At 38.8% G+C, this 21,472-nt stretch overlaps 1 protein-coding gene across 4 annotated transcripts; it reads left to right on the plus strand.

Annotated features, from left to right (window-relative positions):
* The first annotated feature begins 20 nt into the window (after window positions 1-20).
* ADAT1 (adenosine deaminase tRNA specific 1) lies at window positions 21-19,382 on the plus strand. Of its 4 annotated transcripts, none has more exons than XM_032195439.1 (9): window positions 23-660; window positions 1,409-1,477; window positions 3,645-3,699; window positions 4,446-4,576; window positions 5,268-5,883; window positions 8,218-8,363; window positions 10,095-10,194; window positions 11,728-11,814; window positions 18,007-19,382. In XM_032195439.1, the coding sequence occupies exons 1-9, from the start codon at window positions 492-494 to the stop codon at window positions 18,137-18,139; spliced, it is 1,506 nt and encodes a 501-aa protein (XP_032051330.1). In that variant the 5' UTR covers window positions 23-491; the 3' UTR covers window positions 18,140-19,382. The 4 variants fall into 4 exon arrangements, with proteins under 4 accessions (XP_032051331.1, XP_032051334.1, XP_032051330.1 ...); XM_032195442.1 differs by having other exon boundaries at window positions 8,261-8,363; window positions 18,007-18,066; XM_032195440.1 differs by lacking the exon at window positions 11,728-11,814 and having other exon boundaries at window positions 21-660.
* Window positions 19,383-21,472: the final 2,090 nt, after the last annotated feature.

Here is a 21,472-nt window from a genome sequence, read left to right on the forward strand (position 1 = left end):
GCAGGTTTCGCCGGGGCGCCGCTGCGGGTCGGACGTGGCGCCGGCTGCGGAGCCCCGCGCTCCTCGGTTGCTGAGGCGTGGCGGGGGCTCGGAGGCCCCGGGGCGAGCGCGGTGGTGCCAGGCACGTCAGCGGTGACGCAGGAACTGCGCCGGGACGGTGGTGTGGTGAACACTGGGGGCCGCTGTGCAGCGGGAACGTCGGGGATCCGGCCACCTCGCCTGTTCCTGGGCTGTTCGGGTTCCAGCATTGTTTTTGTTTTGTTTTTTCCTATTCCTGGCGATTTGGAGGGAGGGGAAGCCCGCAAATCTTTACTCCGTATAACGTAGTGCCTATAAACTTGAAAGGGGTGGTGCAGGCGGTCCTTGGGCATTGGGGTCTGATACAGGAAGGTGCCATATGCCACAGGGTGGGAGGGTCTGAAAGGGTATGGGATATGAATTAGCGTGATGGAATCAAATTCTGCTTAGAAACTGGACGTGCACCAGGAGCCATGTGGTCAGCTGATGAAATTGCTGAACTATGTTATGAGCATTATAGGACCAGACTCCCTAAGCAGGGAAAACCAGATCCAAACAGGGAATGGACTTCACTGGCAGCTGTCGTCAAAGTGGAGTCTGCAGCCCGAAGAGAGGTTCCTGCTAGACTAGGGAATCTGCAGGGTAAGAATGAGTTGTTTTGCTAGCTAAGCAGTGGTGGCTTTCTTTGTTGCTTTTTCCTTTGCTTTCAAAGATACCTTAAAAACAAACAGAACAAAGTACCCCTTCCTGTCCCATTTCTCTCTATCCCCACATTCTTTATTCTTTGTAAGCTTTTATGGCTTCTGTCTGAAAAGACTGTAGTGGAATGCTGTTCTTTCTAGACTGTAATTAAGAAGGTGAAAGGCCTGTGTTTTGCTGTTCAGTAAGCGGTGAAAGTCTGGGCAGGACCTGAACAGCTGAAGTAAATGCCTGCATAAGTGTATTTAGCTAGTCATAAGAATCCTGGAAAGGTCTCACTTCACCCTTTTTTAACAGACTGTGTTAGTGCACTGTGTATTTGCGTTGGTGCCAATAAAGGAAAAGAAGATGATTGCAAACTTCCATGTTTTCATGCAGATTGTATCCTGTAGTTATTTCTTATGCATATGAGGAATCCTCTGCTAGTGTTCACACAAGTGAAGTGCTTGTTGCCTAGCATATCAAGTCAGCATTAGCACCCCTGCTTTGGGATCATAGACTTTCCAGAGCACTGGTGGTTGTACCTGCTATGTTGGTTCTACAGCTGGTAGTTTCCTGTCTAGGATGTCTCACTGCCTGCCTCTCTGAACCTGGCCTCCTGTGTGATGTTCTGTGTGTTGTCTTAATAGAATAACTGCATAAGAGCAATACTTCTGTAAATAGCTTGTTCATTTAATGTCTTCATTTTCAGTAACAAAGGAGGTTGTTGCTATGGGAACTGGAACAAAATGTATTGGCCAAAACAAAATGAGAAAAACTGGTAAGTGTGGTTCAAAATCTAAGAACGGATTGGCTGTCCTTGCTTCCTTCATTCTGACGTCATATAATCAATGAAGAATGTCCAAGAGGTTGAGCTTAGTCTTCTGAATTGAAGCAAAAAATGTGAGGCAGTCCTCACCCCTGGCAAGAAGACATGTTTAGGCAGCCAAAATGGCTGCCCTAAATATTTGCTGAAATTGCAATTTTTAAATTAAGTCATGTTAATGAAATTATGGTAACAAACTTTTTATAATAAAAGCATGGGAAATTTACTATGGTTTAGATGTGATTCAAGTATTGATATCATTTTGTGAAAATTCAAAATCCTGTCCTATTGTGGGAAGTAACAGGTAGTTGCAATGATTAAAAAAAAAAAAAGTGATAGTGTTGAAAAAGGTTGTTCTTAAAAAAAAATATTTTTTTTTTAAAAAAAGGTTTTGTGCTTTACAACACAGAAGATATTAGAATTCAGTGTATCATATAAATGTATAGTGGCAGTAAATGGGATGGGAAGGTAAGTGCAAGGAAATCATTTACTCATTTTAAAGACAAATATGAAGATTCACAGATATTTTCCAGATATCGCAGACATTTTCCTTTGTTTATAGGAAATGTGAGGTACATCTGTAAATTGACCTTTTTTAGAAGCGTAGAAAGAGGATAGCATTAAATATTGCAGAAAATTGTCAGATTCCTAAATATCCTTAAGAATTTCCCAGAAATAAGCAGTTGATCTACACATTAAGGACATACAATTTCTCATTAGAGATGGCTACTGCTCCAAAAGATAGGAAGGTAGAAAATCCATGTTTCCTTTTAAAGGCCCTAAGAATGATCTGCAAATTAGCCTGCTGAGCTCTTTGGCACATTTTGTTTTCATTAAATCTTAGAAAAACACCTAGAAAAAAGATGCTGTAACGTCAGATTAATTAGGCCTTGTTTCGTGATGAACCCTTTAGTCTTTAATATGTCAGAAAAACAGAAAGTAAAATTATTCATGTAACTTTTGAGATTTTGATGATAATCCTCCTATCTGTTGTTACCCCGACAAAGTTGCATCACTGAGAGATAGGAAGGTAGAAGCACTAAGAAATAATTTACCCATTTTCGAGAAAAAATGAAGATTCATGTAGCAGATACTTTTCTACATAACTCAGAGGCAGATCATTGTCTTCTATCAAGAATTTTAGAGGCAGAAAAAGAATTGTTGAAGGGTTGATTTTTATGATGGCAAAAAGTTCTGGAGTAGCTTCTCCTTAATCTGCTGTGGAAAAAGGATAATAGTTGTGTGGAATATATTGCAGATGCTGTTGCTAATTAAAATTCACAAGAATTGAAAAAAGTAATTAATGTTTATAAAGACCTAGTAGCATGCACTACTGCCATGAGAAACAACCTTAAACTGTAGGGTAAAAGGGTGCATTTATTTATATCAGTAGCATTATTTTCTCTATTTTCATTCTTTCTCTTAGTAGAAAGGGTTATCATTGATCTGGAAAGGACTTCAAAGGAGAACTGTAGGAATGATTGTGGATGTAGAAAAAGTTTGTGAAAAGCCTTCTGGAGTTCTGCAGTGTTGCCTAAGGAGCTGTTCAATCATGTGATGTTTTATTCCTGAAATAATAGCTGATTTACAGGTCCTGTTCTTTCAGATACAGCAATAGGTGGACATTCCAGGAAGCTTAAAGATTCACTGTGTAAACCTGATAAATGCCAGAAATATTTACAAAAAAAAAAAAAAAAGTAATTTAAATCATAGGGAGTAGTGCAACAAGAAACTTTGACTGAAAGGTTAACACTTGAAAACTATTGGATGTTATGTGTATGCTGAGAATATCATGATTTACTATTAAGAACAAACTTAAGGAAAGTTTTGAAGGAAGACAGCTTATTCAACTCAAAGGATTTCAGATAATAGAAGTTTTAAAATCTGATGTTTATATGAGTCTCTGACTTGTGGCAGAGTGAAGGACTTATCCTTCATTGTTACAGGGTTTTGACCTCCTTTTGTTGTGACTGGAAATTTAAATGTCTTGGAATAACCTCATACCAATGTTAAACATTCAAATTTTAGCAAATCTACAGAACCATGTGGTCTGTCAAATTCTGTTTTGTTTGTCTCCTTTTCAATAATGATGTATAACGTTTTCATTTGTTCGTTGTATTAGGAGACATTCTGAATGACAGTCATGCTGAAACTGTAGCCAAGAGGAGCTTCCAGAGGTGAGACAGGAAGTTCTTGTGCTCTTACCCAGTGCCACCTGAGGGTTGTTTTTGTGATGTGCTTCTGACCTACGGCTGAAATAGATTTTGCAGCTTCAGTGATGAGAATGTAACGGAGAAAGAGATAATATTATATCTTTTTTTTTTTTCCCTTTAGAAGTTTAACCTTCTGTGTTTTTTTTTTAAAATGTCTGGATTGTGTTTAAGACTCTTGTACAAAAGTTTGTTTTTTCCTCATTACTGCAGGGACTCCACAAAGAAGTAGGATGTGATTTCCTGTGATGTCAATACTGGTCTTACAGTTTGCTGCCAAGGGTAGCCTTCTCGCTGTTTCCCATATACCAAATCTTACGTTTGCATAGGATAAGCTGTTTCAGGAAACTTAGGTGGCAGAAGCAAGTTTTCATTTTCTACTCTTTGATGTAGAAAAAACAGCTGTCAAATCAGATGACTGGCTGTGCAGGTTTTTTAAAAAAAAAAAAAAAGAATGGGAGGAGTAGACATCAGATATACAACGTGAAAATATAGTTAACTCTTCTGAACATAACCCTTTGAGGTCTGTTATTAAGGTTCTGGTGATGCATTTGTGTTTATGTTGAGAGTTGTCTGTAGAAGCATAACTGATTGCTTGGCTCATCAAATTACTTCATCAGGGGCAAATAAGCAGGAGTGGGAATCTAAGTTTTGTTGTTTTCCCATGCATCAAAAGTGAAGTAAATGATTCTTGGAAACTTTCTGTCTAACAGGTATCTTCTCCATCAGATGTGCCTGGCCGTTTCCTACCAGCAATGCAGCATCTTTATTCCAGGAACTGAAACAGGGAAATGGAAACTCAAACCAAATATCATATTTGTTTTCTTCTCTAGTCATACCCCATGTGAGTATGTTGAAGTGAACTAATTTAATGGCTCTTACTTGCAAGGGACAGAAAAGTTTATGCCTCTCTTTGGTCTTTCTGGAGTGAGTGGGGAAGTAGCTCATGTCATCGGCATGTTCCCTGAGATGTACTTGACTGGTGCTTCACCAATACATTTGGCATTTTATCTCACTGAATGTAATCCACGAGCAGTCATTAAACTGGATATTCAGGTCATTATATAGTGGAATGCTTTGCTTGCTCTTTGAATAGTAATGATTACAATTTTCTTTTCCAGAAATGAGAATGTCTGAAGTAGTGTGTATTTCCTGGTTACTCTGCTTTAAATGTTGTCTTCTTGGGCTGAGCTTTCAGTGAAAAAGCACTGTCACTTTCTACAGTTCCTTAAAAAAAACAAAAACAACAACAAAAAAACAACAATACTGTCCCCTCAACCCAAAACTTATTATGGAATGGAATGCAACCTTTTATTCTGTCACAGAAAAGACTATTTGGTTGAGGAGGGCAGTAGGGGGAGAGCTGGGAGAACAAACAAAACCAGAAACAAACAATGTTTGAAGAGTGTCTTCCTGTGACTACATTTTCCTGGGTACAAATCTGTAAAAGCTAGTAGTAACCATAATATTACAGGAGTGATGTGTTTCAATCACCAGACATGTTGCTAATTTTGATGCTATTTCTTTTGCTGTAGGTGGAGATGCTTCTATTATTCCAATTAGTGAACCAGAGAACCAGCTTTCTAAGTCAATGAATGGAGCTGATGCAGCTGGACAGTCAGCACAGTATAGTAGTAACCATGATCATTTGGGTTTCGAAGATAAAAAGAAATTGGAGAAAATGTCAAGTAATCATATAATCAAGAGAATGAAAAATAATGATGGTGGTTGGTTTTCCATGATCACTGAAGATCTGCCTGTTCAGCAAGTATTTGTGAAACCAGAAGGCAACGCTAATCCAAAGAGTTGTGAGTGTTCTGCACAAATGCAAGCAGCTAAAGAGACTGGCTTAAGCAGACTGAAGGCAGTAGATGTTTATAGAACTGGAGCAAAATGTGTACCTGGAGAGCTGGATGATGCCAGAGTACCTGGGATAGGGTATCACCGTGTAGGATTATTACGAGTGAAGCCAGGTCGCGGGGTCAGAACATGCTCTATGTCCTGCAGTGATAAACTGGCTCGCTGGAATGTGTTGGGGTGTCAAGGAGCTCTTCTGATGCATTTCCTTCAATATCCAGTGTATTTGTCAGCAATTATAGTGGGGAAGTGTCCATATAGCCAAGAAGCTATGCGGAGAGCAATTATTGAAAGGTAAGTTCTCTCTTTGGAAATCACAGAATTGAATGGGTTGGAAGAGACCTTGAAAGATCATCAGGTCCAACCCCCCTGCCAAAGCAGGTTCCTTAGAGCAGGAATCAGCTAGCTTGTATGGAAGCTGAGTTGTGGAAGTCACTGTCATACAACTATCAGGACTTAGCACCAAAGTCATACTTTGCAAAGTGTGGATTTCTGCAAATTCACATTTTGAGAAAGTAGGCCTGTACAGTATGGAGAAAGATGACTACTGCTGATGATGATCAGACTTGAAAATGTACTAAAGAATTTGCATTAGATTCAGGATCCACTTGGTTGTCTCCTGATGGAGCAGTGAGAGGCTGTAACCCACCAGAGCTTTTCTAGAAGCCTTCCAGCAGAAAATGAAACCTGAAAGGAGGTGTGTTTAAGGAATTTTTCAGCAAAATTGAACTTTCTTGAACTTCTTCAATATTTTTTTTTCCTCAAATAGGAGCTTTTTATTTATTTATTTGTCTTTATGCCACGAAACCATTCTGAATATCCTTAAATTCTCTTTTACAGAAATGAGTTGCTCAGCAAAAGCAGCTTTTATTTCTTGGAAATAACTGAATAATAGAGTTCCCAAAATTGCAAATGGCTGAACAAGACATTCCTTAAATTAAATTAAGCTCCCAAATATGTCCATCCCGAAGGTAATCTGCCTAAAAAGGTTCCAGATGAATACTGAGGTAGACTTCTTGCACGTTTTCATAAATAGGGTGAGTTAGGAAGGTAGTGGATTTTTGTTGCTTTCCAATGTTTCCCTCACTGACTTTAAAATAACGTACTTAAGATTTTTGTTTGTTAGTTTCTGTTTTCACTGTTTCGTTATTTAGTCCTGGAAGCAGAACATCCTTATGTCTCTGCTATGTGACTACTCACTGTGTAATTAATTTCATTTTTGTAAATGTGCTGTTTTCTTCAAGAAACCATATATTTAAAGGTTATAAAAATACTGTCTGACTAGCTGCTTTTGCTTTCAGGTAAGTAACTCGTGGTTGTCACGTTACACATCTCTCTGCAGTTGGAGCATGTCACTCAGAAATAGCTTGCTGTTAATATTACATATGTACCCTTTATATATGCACTGCAACAGTATACCCTTACAAAGGGTAACGGTGGAAAGGATGTCTTTCTGGTTGTTCTTACAAAACCTTTTAGAACTTAACCTGGATTTAACTTATTAGTTCTTATTAATCTCTCACTGATTTCAGACCGTAATTACTTCCAGCAATTATTAGGGTAAAAGATGTATTATTTAAAACATTACTTGAAGGGAGCTGTAGTAAAAACTTTTTTCTTCTGTTAAAGTCTTACTGAGCTTGAATCCAAACTTCAGATTTTCTAGAAGACTAATATCTGGGTTATTGCATATGCATGCAATTGCATCTCATGGAAAATTTTAAAATCACTGTATTGTCTGTCTATTCTCAGTAGAGGTTAGTCAAAACTTTAGAACAATACTTCTCAGAGTTTATGTGCTCTCAGATGTGCTGTGCAACTCATGGAAACTGAATTCTGGACCTAACACAGAAATTGCAGTGATTGAGTCTATTTAGGTTTATAAAGATGAACAGTGTTTGGCAACCAGATAAGAAAGTCATGATTTCGGGTCAACACTTGGTTGCATTAGCAGTAGTTGTCAGTTTGACCAGCCTCATCAGTTCTAGGTTGCAAAGTCAGGCACTTTTTCAGCCTATTACGTCTGTCAATGCAAACCTCAGTTTTAATTCATTCTTGCTTCATATAAGTACCGTGAATAAACAGATGCTGTTTTTTCCTCCCTGTATGTTCCTAATATCATTCAGAGTGTTACAATAATTGAAGGTAACAAAGCTGAGATTATACATGAAACTTTAGGTATATTTTGTGTCTTTCTGGTCTTTAGTTCTGAACCCCTAGGTCCATAAAAACATTCATGTAGTATGGTTGACTCTGTAAATACATTCTGATTATTTTTTTCTGTTATGATTTCAGAATTATATTGCAGTTTTTATTCTGCCTATCTTCTATGGAGTTGTAGTAGGTTTTGATTAGACCCGTTTTAAAATCAGTTTGTTGTCCTTTTTCTAGGAAAGACAAGGTCTTACTAAACTCTGTGGCTTTGTGGTTTTGTTTGTTTTATAGCCTAAACAAATACTGTTTAGAAGGGGAAAATGTCTCCATATCTCCTTGCATCTCTTACAACTCACGTTCAGTTCACTTTTAAAATGTAACATGCTTTTGATTATGTAGGGAAATTGCATGGAATCTGCTTGTCCTGGAAGATGAGACTTTAAATCACGTGCATTTTTCCATTATTTACTGTAGGTGTCAGCATGTCTCATTTTTACCAGATGGTTTTCTCACTCAGGAGGTTAAACTGCTGCAATCAGAACTTCGATTTGAACATAGCCGTCAGGCAGTCCAGGAAGTTCAAACTAACAGCAAAACAAAACTTGTTCCCTGTAGCGCGGGTGAGTTAATTTGGACTAGTTGTGTAACTGTGTGCAGAAATCATAATATAAATTATGTGACTTTGATGTTCCCTAAAACGTAACATCATTCATTGCCAGTGCTAGAGGCAAAGTATGACTTACATCAAGATATTAATTTCAGAACAGAACTTAATAGTATTTGCAATCTGCCTCTATTTTCCTGTAAACACTTTTCAGACTGAATAAAAACTAAGTGTATTGGTTACAATACACTTAGGAATTTATAATCTAAACAAAGGTAGAAAATAAACAGCCAAGACAAAAGTTCTGAGGGCAAGAAGAATCAAAAGAATTCTTGTTTAAGTTAGTTTTGTGTTATCCTTGGTAATGAACAGAAGATTTGCCATGCTGAGTTATGATTATAATCTCTTCAGAACTCTTTGAATATGGAAGGAATACAGAGTAGTGTAGTATAAAGGTTTAATTGATACAAAGTTTTTGTACATTACATTTTCTGTCATGCTGAGGAATGAATTTGCAAGTCATATAATTTAGCAATGTGGCAATTCAGCAATGTGGTCTCCTTTGGGGGGGGGAGGAAGCACTACTGTATGTGTACGGGTAAGCATTTTCTCAGGACTTAGGTGTGGTTACCTTCTGCTGTTGTATATTTTTCTGGCTTAATTGGAAGTTATTCTCTTAGAATAGACCTGATGATAAAATAGAAACAAATGTCTCTTTAATTAAATTCACAGATTCATTAAATTGTATACAATTTACAGGTGCCAGTAGGGAAAAGATTTTGATACCATGAGATAGGAAGCAAAATATATTGTTGAAAATGCTGTGAATTCACTTAACAAAAAACATCTGAAGCAAACTGTGACCAAATATACTAAATAAAAATTACTTCTACTTTTCTATTTACTCTTTACCTTTATACAGTTACTCAAGTCATTCTGTTAGAAGATGGTAAATGATACTTTATGAAACAGTTTCGCACATATTATGCTAGATTGAGTTTTTCATGAGCAGAGGAAAATCAGAATTAAGTCTAAATTTGTTGCAACTCTTTCACGTGCTTGGAAGACAGAAATGAGAATGAAGGGAGCAGAAATGATCTCAAGACAGTAGAACTTAATAGTATTGTTGTTAGGCTATGTAGGTACAGACTGGGCATGTCAATCGCTTTTGTTTCTGGTGACGAGCCTCTTCAGATGCTTTGCTAGTTATTTATAAATTTGCAAGGTAATTGCATGCTGAGTTATAGCATCAAGAAGTATACATGTACAGTCTAATATTGTAATTACGTATCCAGATGGGGGTAAAAGATAAGGTTGTTAGCATTTAACAACTCTTCCAACAAAGTATTTTTGTTTGACTGTTGGCTAGTAACATTTTTCAAGTAATGTCTACAAATATCTTTGTGTCAGTTACGAAATGTACAAAGAACTATTTAGAGGATGCACAATATCATAATAAGGAAAACACAGGTTGACTGGTACCAGTAGTATGGGGGTGTGTTTTACAGCCTGATACAAAATTATGCCATCTGACTTGGGAATTATTCACTCTTTGTCTAGACTGGATACACCAAGGAGAGAATCCCTCTAAAAAATGGGAAAGTTATGGAGCTGTAGGCTAAATGTTTAAAGAGGCATGGGTTCTCAAAAGAGCTGAAGAGTGTGTGTATTTTTTCTTATTTTTCTTATTTTTTCTTATTGTTTTTAGATGAGTTTCTGTTCTTTTAATAAATCCTTTCTTCCTCAGCTATCAGTTGGAGTGCAGTTCCTGAACAACCTCTGGATGTCACCTCAGATGGTTTCCGGCAGGGAACAACAAAAAAGGGGATTGGGAGCCATCAGAGCAGGTGAGAGTATTGTGACACATGGATGCACATATCTTACGTTTTAGCATACATGCCTGTCTCTTAGGTCACTGTGGTGTGTGGTGGCATTGTCAGAGCAGAAATTCTCTGAGTGGGGAAAGGTAGTGTGGATAAAGGAATAGTCATTGTGTAAGGGAGAGAAGGTGAGAGGAGCTGAATGAGGGCAAACAAGTTTATCCTGTTTCTTGCATGTCACTGTTTATAAAGGAGAACATTGTCAATAATAGTAGTGGGGGATTATGATCAGTATTCCTTAAAAGACAGCTTATTTGTTGGCAAAGGTGGGAAAATTTTTACTTCGTACCTTTTGAATTGAAGACTGAAGGAAATGAATGTGTTGCATGACCTTTTTTACAGATTTCTTTTTCTGTAAGAGAGTCAGCTCTTTGTTAACAGCTTTTGTGGTAAAAGGTCCATATAAGGAATTTGTAGCCTTAATGTAGGGGGGGTTGTTCAATACTAAACAAGACTTGTATTTCTGTTCTCTTTTTTTTCCCCCCTTCAAGGAGCCTTTAGGTGATTGGGGGGGATGTGGGAGGAGGGGAGGAGGGTTGTTTGATTTTTCTCGGTGGAACATATTAGATAACACTAAATCTCATGGAAGATAAAGTTGACTGACTACAAGTAGTTTGTAAGTAGTCTTCTGGTATGTGCTTTTGCTTAATTAACTAAAACACCAAAAACTACAATATGAACTTTTGACAGATTAACGTGAAAATTTTAGAGTACCTTTGCATGCCAGTTTTGGGGTTCTTAACCTAAAGCAAAATAGAAAGCACATTTTCTTTTAATAATTCTGGAGAGTTAGCTTGCATGTGTTGGAAGACTGAATTGAATTAGTCATCATGAATATAATCGTGTAATAAGAATTTAATTCCATAGAAAAATTAGTTTGTTTTAAAAGCCCCATCCATGTTTCATGGAACACCTGATATGGTTGTCTGACTTCTGGGAGAAGAGAAAGGCTTAAAGCTGAAAGCTGACAGAGATGCCTGTGGTATCCTTAAGACCTTTCAAACTTTTACTTTACTTTTTGATGAATCTATTTGTATTTAACTGCCCTCCATCTGTTGCTGAATGCATCCTTGTCACTGTTGCAACAAGGGCAGCACTGTCACAGATGTTTCTTCTGGTTCTTTTATTTTTTTCTGAATAATACAAATTTTCCAGTTTGAACAAGCTCTTCAAGTCCTTCTGTACTCGTGTGATCATTTCTGGGACTAGTCCCTCTGCTTCAGCCTGTGCTATAATTGGGAGCAAATTGATGGTGCAGTCTTATAACAATGTGGCAATATTAAAACGTCCCCTCTGCAAACTGATGGTGCTAGCTGGGACAATAGGGGCAATACAGCTCTTTGTCAACATAACATTTAAAATTAAGGTTTAAAAAAAGAAAAACAATGGGCAGCTCAGGTGGGGTATGAAAAGTTAAATGGTGGAGCAAAAACGTTCAGCTGGAATGTATTACTGTAAGCATCAAGAGGAAGTGCATTTCTGATATATTTTTTCCATCAGATCCAAGATCTGTAAAGTGGAACTCTTCCATGCATTTCAAAAGCTGGTGACAAGTATTTCACAAGAGAATCTACCAGACACTCTCCGGTAAAGAAATTTTCATAATATTTATGTGAATAAAAAGTTATCCTCATGAAACTCAAGAATAATGTGTTGATACTAGAACTTTCCAATGAGTCTCACTTGAGATAACTCCATTGTTAAAATTGGATACTTAAAGAATACAGCATATCCTTGATGGGTTAGGAAGAGTCTTTCTGGTTTTGGTCTTTTGCCTCATTGGAGAAATAGCTCATTAATGAGAGACAGAAGTTGCAGGTGTTTTGTTTGTTTGGAGTTAAGGCTTTTGCTGTGAAGAATTGCTACTTTTGGAAAGAGTAAATTTTCCTGATCACAGAGACATGTCCTGCTCTTGCAATAGATGTCTTCTGGACCCCTTGTAAGTCTGTTCAACTTTCTGTCTTGTCAGAAAGCTACTCTTTTTTTTAAAACAAGTCTAGGCTAGAATTTTCTTTCAGTTAAGTGTATGATGGAGTAAGAGCTAGCAAGGTGAGACTGCAGGGCTGTTTCCACTATGTGTGCGTTACGTAGATGGAGACTTTCTGGAAAGAACAGAAAGAAGCTTTTGTCTGAGGAAGCCATTCTTGGGGATTTAATTTACACCATTAGAAACAAGTTGGGATTTTTAGGCTGGAGATTGTATATGAGACTGGATGATTATCACGTTACACGTTTGGTGGTATTTCACCTTGCTGTACCTGATGATTAGGAGTTATAGCTTCATGGATAGAGAAACATACATCTCAGTTTGGCTTAGAGATTATTCTGAGTGATGCAGAATGTGCCAGATCTGTTGCTTTGGTAGGTTTATTTTATTTTAGTCTTATTTCAAGGTATGATCTTTCCACCTCTAAGATGAAATCATAGCAGATGTTGAGCTAATTTAACTGCTTGTAGCTACTGATGGGCATTCTTAATTCAGTTTCAAATATAAAATTACCAACTCTTTTGAGAGGGAATGGCTTCTAACTTGTTCAGTCACTGTAATTTCCTCAGAATAGAGCATGAAATAATTCATTGTTGAGTAGTTGACTCATTGTGCTGATTGTATGCTGCTTATGTAAAGTCACCTTACCTCAGGCTTTTTCTAGACTTAAGTAGCTTTGTAATTTCCTTTGACTTTTTTGTCCTCTACCATTTTTCTCTCTGGGCTTCTCCTCACCAACTCCAGCTGACTTGCAGATGTGGCATCATTATTAGGCTGCACAAACTCAGTTTATACAGCAGAGATGCTAGCTCGCCAGTCAGCCTGTTCAGTTGTTTTCCTTTTGAAGTCTTCCCTTTTTCCTACTCTTCAATTAAAAATCAAAATAAAAAGTTGCTTTGCTTCCTCCTCCTTCCCTTACCCTTTCTGCACAATATTCTGTTTTCTTCCTCTGTATTCCTTGTAGTCTGAATTCAAGTAGACTTCAGATAAACAATTTGAAAGTGTGGAATTTCTTCCTCTGAACTCCTGTGTATTCAACTCTTACCCATTTTTTTTCCTCCTACGCAAATGTAGCTTATCTCCTCTTATAGATGGTTGGCTCCTGTGCTATGCTGTCACACCATTTATTTTTCTCTCTTTGCCCCTACATTCCTTCCCTGCCTTTTCTGGTCCACTTTTTGGTCTCTTGGCTCCCATCTGTTCTGCTCACCCAAGGGAATCTCATCTTTACTAGAGCTTGTCTTGTTAGTTTTGGGGTGTATTAGGACAAGAATCTTCCTTTATTTAGCCCTTTTCTCACCTCCTGTTGTCCACTTAGGATACTGGGACAGTTAAAGCTTGATGTGAAAATAATGTAGTAATGTTCTTTTATTTTCTTCTTTCCTGTATGTAGACATGCTTCTCCTGCTTTCTGTCCCTTCATTTCTCCTTCATTCTTGACACCTCTTCAGAATCGGTGCAGGCACTGTTCAGTTGGAACAGGTTGAGAGCATACTCAAAGTAGAAGATTGCTGGCTCCTCTTAAAAAGCATGTTTAGGAAATTGTGGTGATGTAGTACAACTAACATGCGAAGCGTAACATTTAGCAGTTGCTTCTTTTAGGTCTTAGGTTGGTTTACTTTCAGCTGAAAACAATGAGATGTTTGACTGGTATTATCTACTTCTTCACCAAGAATCAGATAGTGTTCTCTTGCGCTATCCCGTTTTCTTCATTTCTGATAATTCTGATCTGTCTTCTGTGCCTTACTTGCCCATCTCTCTAACTGGACTATAAACAAACATTAACATCTTAGACAACTGCTTACCTCCACCTGCCACACTTCATTCTTTTCTGCTTGACACCCTCTCACATGTTGTTTTGTTTTAATGATTGAAGTTACTGGTACATAAATCCTTTAAAACCAAAACAAATAACTATTGCTGCCAGTCAGCTGTTTTATTCAGTCTTCTTACTGGTTACATCTCACGTGCTGCATCAATTTCATGTTTTCTGTGCTCATTGTTAAGGGAGGGATACAATGCAGTTTTGGGTTCTGTTGTGCCATTGCTAATCTGAATTGTTATGTGAAAACCTCTATAGTTATTATTATTTCAAAATACTTGGTGGTAGTATGGCAAAGACATTTTTTTGGATTGTTGTTTGTTTTTTCTGCTGGCAGAATCTTGTTCTTCATACCTTGTTCATAATGTTCATAACCTGGGAAACTGAAAGCCTTCTTTTGTGGCGTCCACCCTACAGAGTCAGCAGGCACTGCAGTCTGTGCAAGGTGTGGCTAGCTGCACAACCCTTTTTGTGAATCTAAGTGATACTTTGCAACAAAAACCTAGCCTGAGTTTCTTGCTGTGCTTGTTAAATGGATGGCTGATCACCTTTTCTCTTAACTGTGATGGGTCCTGACTACATTTAATACTGTGTTTTCTTTCTCCTTCCCATTCAGACTGCATTATGTATGGGTGATTCCGGTTCTGGAGAAGCCTCACTGGGGAGAGGGGGATAGGCTGTTCTACAGAAGAGTATGTGTACTAAGGGTACAAGGACTTTTAGATGGCTAAGATTAAAATGCCTAAAGAACAGAACATTCTCTTGGTTTCATGTTTAAGATGCTATGAGAATCAGGCAAAGTATGGTTTCCTGGCAGCCTAGCATTAGGGGTTCACCGCTTATTTTTATATATTGAACATCTATAAGCTTTTATCCTCTTAGATGTGATTCTTTTTTTTTTTTTTTTTTCCCATAAGAGTAATGTTTTGGTCAATGCCTGACAGTGTGCAGCAGTGCATTGTTTTTCTTCATAAGCTGCCCTGCTTCAGCTCAGTTTTGCACGTGGCTGAATGTATGATCCTTTTTAAGCGTAGTGGTGCTGGTGTAATGCTTTTTCCAAGTGTGTGACACTAATGGCTCACCTCTCATGCCTCTGGCACGCATTGGAACCACTCTGCTTCTCTCCTGTACTGTAGTCTAGTGTTAAGATTGGAATAGTAAAGGGAAACATAAAAGGAATGTAGACAGTCAGACCTGGATAGGCTAGAGATCATATTATTTACAGGACTGCCTGGGTCAGCAGACAAGCGTTCATTTCTGCCCCTTCCTCCCTCCCCTCCAAAAAAGTCACAGGTTCTTCATTACAAATTCTTGGAGTCTTAACGTCCCAAACATACTAGAGATACAGACAAATCATGTGGCTCTTTTGGCAGTTGTAATGTACTTTGAATTTGAAAGCATTCTTTCCATGTGTGTATATATATTAAAAATTTCTCATAAGCCCAAGGCAGAAGTTGAGCATGAATTAAAAAAATCTGTTTCATTTGGGCCACTCTTTGATGAAACTGTTTAAAATGCAGCTTTCTGTTACATCTGCTGTTCAATCCTGTTGCAATGTTGCCCGCCTGGAGAATGAGATCTCAGGAGGCTGCAGTTATATGTGGTCTTGTAACTGCTAAAGTGAATTGGAAATACTGAGCTACTTCTCACTGCATATCCTGCTTTCGTGCTAGCTATGTTTTCCCTTACTGTCTACTATAAAAGTTTCATAACAGAACTCTGTTGAAATAATCTAAGTTGGGAAAATTCCTTACGTATTTTAGTTAAACTGGATCAGACTGCTGGATATACATTTAAAAGCCATTGATTTGCCAGCAAATTCAGGAAAAAAGCAACATTTAGCAAGGATGAAATAAATGGCTAGGCATCAGTCTTTCTCTTGGCTCTGTGGCTGATGGAAGAATCTATGTATATGTGTATAGTGCCATCATCCCTAGCAAATCCAAGGAAAACATGTGTTTCGCCTTTTTTACAAGACTGAGCCAGTCCAAAAATCTGTGTTCTGTAGGTTTCTTTCTGATTTACAACCATCCTAATGCAAACAAATAAGTAAAAGTAGCTGTGTTTTGAAGATGTAAACAGCATCTGATATTAGCTCTTCTATGGTGAAGAACAAATATATGTCATTAGATGCATTTACAGTGAAGAAAGATAACGTCAAAATCTTAAATGTGTCAGAAGTACTTCAAGTATAGAAAGTATGGTAGCATAAAAGTTTCTTCCCAAAGACTGAATCGGTCATCAAATTTGAGTATAAGCATACACTTTGCTCCTTCAAGAGTTGTCTTGTAGTGGAGTGGAGGTGCAGGTGGCTTGCACCATATCTCTGAGGATCATGCTGGAGTACCTGGGAGAGGAACAGCTAGCCTACACTAGAGATTTGAGGGAGCTGGTTAAGGTCCACCATCCAACTAGGATGTGTGCTGTTTCCTGAACACTGCTTATGCAGATAATTGGTGGTCTTTTACCTCTTTAGTGATGCTCCTATAGCATCTACCATTGGTACTGGGATTCTATGCCTGTTCCATTGAGCAGGTGGAGTAGAGTTGCAGTGGGCCTTTCCACAGAACTTTCAAAAACAGCTCAGTGGTTAGTTGCAGAGTTTGAATAATGTGAAAGAGGTAAAGAAAGCAAAATGAATTGGCTGTGACAAAGAGTGCAGGCAGGTTTGTAAGAGTATCTAAAAGAAAAGTTGTGGATGCCCCATCCCTGCAACTGTTTGAGGCTGGGTTGGATGGTGCTTTGTGCAACCTGGTCTAGTGGGTCCATGGTAGGGGAGTCAAAACTATATAATCTTTAAGATCCCTTCCAACCCAAATGATTCTGAGATTCTATAACTCTCCCATGTTCAGCAGTTGAGTAGGCAGGTTCTTTGCTCTTGCATTGTCTGAACCTTGGTTCTTCTGTATAGTTACTATCTCATGGTTTGCTGTGCATGTCAGTGTTCTAGAAATACGTTTATAATAGAATGCTGAATGGCTGAATTATAGCTTCTTAGGGTCTGCTATTCTGCAGTGTTGGGTGGTGGTGATGACTGTGGTGCCTTTAAGCATGAAAGTTTGTTCTGTAACCTAGTGCAATGGTTCTCAGACTTTTTAGATTAGGATCCCTGGAGCAGTTTGGCTCTTCCTCTTTATTGAGGAATGTCATGTTGCCTGTGAATTTCCCTTCATATTGGATTGATGTTTAAACATTGTGCATCTCATGTGGTTTGACACTGGTAAAGGGAGAAGAAAGAGGCTGGAAAAGAATTAAGTTATATGAAATTGTTTTAGAGGTGTTTGTGCTTTCTCTCTCCTATGTGTTCAGATACTGTTGACCTGTATTTCCCTGTTTTGAAAACCAATGGTATCACGCATTCAGCAGAGAGACTGGTGGTTTTCCTGAGATTGTGGGGAGCAGGTGCTACATAATGAAGAGGGGCAGAATACCAAAACTGAGCCTCTTACGCTTTAGGGAGAAGATAAAAGGAAAAAAAATAGTCTCATTCTTCCCCATAACTCCATGTTAAAAAAGAAATACTCTTCTTCCCTATTCCCTTCCCTTCTGGCCAGCAATCACATCTGTTCTTCCAGCAAAACAAAGCTACTTCAACCCAATTCAAAGCACCCATCTCTAGCCACTTTTTCTGCTTTGGTCCTACGTTTTTTGCTAGCATGGGTTTTCCATAACCTATTGTCACACAGTCAGGCACGGATACTTCTGTTGCTGGAGAGCACGTATGAAGCGTGGCAGACAAGTTACTGTTTTCTTCTTTCATGAGACTGCTAACGATGTCTAGAAACACTGACTTCCTCAGCACCTGCGCCTCTCCAAGTCTCCCTTAGAAGCACAAGAGAATTTCACTTAGTGTGGAAGAGCTCATAGGGACATCATCATATTCTTAAATGCTTGATTGTTTTTTTCATTGTCTTACAATACATCCAATAGAATAATAGACAATTTGTTGTTGTTGTGCACTTTCTGTCAGGATGAAGACCCTAAGAACATACTGGGACTACAAGGAAGCTGCATCAAGTTATCAAGAAGCCTGGAAAGTGCTGCGCAGCCAAGCGCTGCTGGGCTGGGTCAAGAATGCCCAGGAATACCTGGAGTTCACATGAGAATAAAAGCAACTGTAAATACATCAAAATGCCCTGAAACCCAGCAGATACCTATGCTACTCAAGGGCCAGTAAAGATGTCCTCTAGTTCCTGTGCTATAAGTAGATAAGACTGAAAAGGAAAGTAAAATCAGAGATCTCTTTGTTTTGGTTGATTTGCACCCTGCCCTGCACTCCCCTCCCCCCTTTATTTATCTGTAGAGAAGAATCACTGCATATTTAGTTCTGAACTGTATGAAACAATGTGCCTTCAAAAGTAAGGAAGCAGTGATGCGAATCATCGTTTTTCTGAGGATATGATTTATCAGCCATAGTCTGTTGAAATGGAAGTAATGTCAACTGAAATTGAAACAGTAGTATGGAAGAAGGGCTGTCTTTTTAAAACTTTGGTGCTGGTTTTCCTTCTACTCTTCATAATGTTGTGATTGCTTTTGTGTTGCTGGGACAACCCTAATGTATAGTAAGTATTATTTTTATAACTCTTGGCTCTTCTTGTTTGGTGCTTGCAAGAATTTTCTGTCTCCCCACAGAATTTTTTGCTCCTAACTGGAAATAGTAGTTTTGTTCAAGGGTCTTTTCCTGGAAGTAATCCGTATAACTTTCTATTACTAAAAGTAGCCAAAGCAGAATTAAGAGTGCCGGGAAGAAGACTGTCAAATAATACTGTTTGTTATCCTGTGTATCTCTTAATTTCAGGACTTTGCCAGAAACCCCTTCACAGTTGATGTGCTTCTGTGGACAGGAAAGAAATCTCCTGAATTACTTGGTTCGATCTTGTTCAACACTGGGTTTTTATTGGTTGTTTTTGGTTGCTTGCTTGCTTGGTTCAGGGTCTGTTTTTTCTTTTTCTCCAGTGATACGTGGTTCATTAAAAGCAGGGATGCCGTAAGCATTTATGTCAGTGTTTCCTGGCCAAGTGTTCATTAATAGCCTGGCAAAGGTGAAAACACAGTCTTTGCAATCTTTGCCTTTATGCTTTATTACCAATAACATCTGCATGACAAAACAATCCACATTGCTAGCTGGGGGGAGGGAGGGGAACAATGGGTAATCATCCTCAAGCTTTCTGTCCCAATTATTACCTTCTGTGAGTAATTTCAGGACTGTGTCACTGCTACTGAGCACGCTCCCTTTCTGTACTTTTTCTGCTATAACCTACTATTCCTAAAATATTCGGACAATGTAATGGCAGAATGAAAGAAAGTGTTTAATTTGGATTTTAAGAATTCTTTAGTTATTTGAGATTTCTGTTGTTTGGTATCTTACTGTTATTTTGGATTTGAAAAATGGGTACAGAATTTCTCAAAACAGCTTTTACAGCCAACCTACAGAGCTGCATAGGGGACTGAACAGTTGATAGCAGAGATCGTGTTACAGAAGATCTATTTATTGTGGGAATAACAACAGACTTGAATTGTGTGTGCGTAAGCCTATCCGCTTAACTCCAGTGCTGACATTCAGAAAGACCAGTTGAATTGGTGATGGGGAAGACATTACATGCCTTTGTAAAGGGCAGAGGATTATGGAGAACGGTGACTTGCGTTAAGTCATTGGAGGCTGGAAGATGGCCAGCTGCCATTGCAGATAGGCCACTAGGTGAACTGCTAAAGACAAATGGTAGCAGTTACCATCACTGAGCAAATAGCATCCCAAGGGCAGAGTCCTGTAGTTTAACTAAAAAGATAACCGGTAAATTTCCAGGCTCCTGAAATTCGCCTCTGTCCTTCCTTGAAATCTTGCAGAAACTGCTCCTTAACATGCCCAGTTTCCCTTCATTAATCGTCAACAAGGTCTGAAGTGAACCTGCCGACCAGACTGGAATGTTTCCAGTACCTGCTCAGCTGCAATATTAAAATGGATTACATAAAGCTTAGTTGTTCTGCAGTCTTGGCATCAGACTAGTTGTGAGATAAGCAGTTACATGATGTAAATTCATTTAAACTGATGGTTAACAAGGATGAGCAAACAATTGGTAATTGGAACAGCAGAGTTTATGAGGGCAGCAGGATTTCCAAGGCATGTGTAAAATGCTCTACAGAGTGTCTTTTTATCACCCAGATACATGCTTGGCTATCCCAAGCTAGTACAGGGACTGATTGTTCCTATTTGCTAGAACAAAGAAACTGTAATCCCTAATTTGTATGGGATGCCTTTAACAGCTTTGCTGTTGCAGAAGTTATTCTATTCTCAATCACAATAAGAAGGTTGGGCAGACAGCCCGCTCATTTTAAAGGAAGTCAAAAGCAGAGCATAGGAACAAGTACTTGTCCAGGTCTAAATTAAACTATCATCCGTTTGAGCTTGAAGCTAAAATTTCTTGAGACTGTGTGGTAGCATCTCTCTCTCCCTGAAAAAGCAAAGTTCTCATCTTTGCAGTGTGCCTTTACTGCTCACCTCATGCTGACTGGAGCCCTTACTGTTCATAATACGTTCAAAGTAAATGGAAGATGGTTCAAATAATTGTCTGTGGAGAAACAAACTGTGACCCCAGAACAAGGTAGCTTTGTGCTAGTTGTTCACAGCTTTGCAATTAACCTAGTAAGCACAAGAGCAAAGGAAGAGCTAGGGCTGTGCTGCTGTGGGTGGAGCCAGGCTTCCTTCTGACGGTTAGAAACTACTAGATGGTTATGAAACCATGCCTGGAGGAAATGCTTGAGGTATAAGCAGGAAAACATTTGAGTGAGTTACTTAGGAAAAGCTACTGTCAGTAAGAAGGAAAGAAAGGTGTTAAGAGTAAAATTGGCAACCAAATGCAGTTGAAAGGTTCTTCCTTAGAGTGTAACTATCCTGAGAATCTGATAGCATCATTACAAGCGCATTGCAGCAGTGGTGGTTTACGCGAAATAATTTTTGAGGAAAGACCATCTAAATTCAACTAGTGTTTGTTTCTTTAGATGACGCTTCAAGTAAGCTTAAGGCTATATAGAAATGTTACTGTAAGAATAGTGAGATGTTTATTCAATTTCTTCATTATTCAGAAGTGCTCAGAGGGTGGTGATTGGCAGCACAGAGTCCGTCTGGAGACCTATGACTACTGGTGTTCCTCAGGGGTTGATGCTGGGTCTGGTCTTGTTCAACATTTTCATCGATGACCTTGATGAGGGAATAGTGTCCACCCTCAGCAAGTACGCCGATGATAAAAAGCTGGGAGGAGTGGCTGACACGCCAGAAGGCTGTGCTGCCATTCAGCGAGACCTGGATAGGCTGCAGAGATGGGCAGGAAGAAACCAAATGAGGTTTAACAGGACCAAATTTGGAGTCCTGCACCTGGAAAGGAACAACCACATGGATCAGTACAGGCTGGGGGAGAAGGGAGAAGTACAGGCTCTTAGGA

This window comes from Aythya fuligula, chromosome 12, assembly GCF_009819795.1.
Source record: "Aythya fuligula isolate bAytFul2 chromosome 12, bAytFul2.pri, whole genome shotgun sequence".
Taxonomy (NCBI): Eukaryota; Metazoa; Chordata; class Aves; order Anseriformes; family Anatidae; genus Aythya; species Aythya fuligula.

Bases quoted from the DNA above. Each gene is read 5' to 3' on its own strand.
- ADAT1 (XM_032195439.1), top strand. From the start codon at position 492: ATGTGGTCAGCTGATGAAATTGCTGAACTATGTTATGAGCATTATAGG. The intron at 8,364-10,094 runs GTGAGTTAATTT...TTTCTTCCTCAG, and splicing joins ACTTGTTCCCTGTAGCGCGG to CTATCAGTTGGAGTGCAGTT. The intron at 10,195-11,727 runs GTGAGAGTATTG...TTTTTCCATCAG, and splicing joins ATTGGGAGCCATCAGAGCAG to ATCCAAGATCTGTAAAGTGG.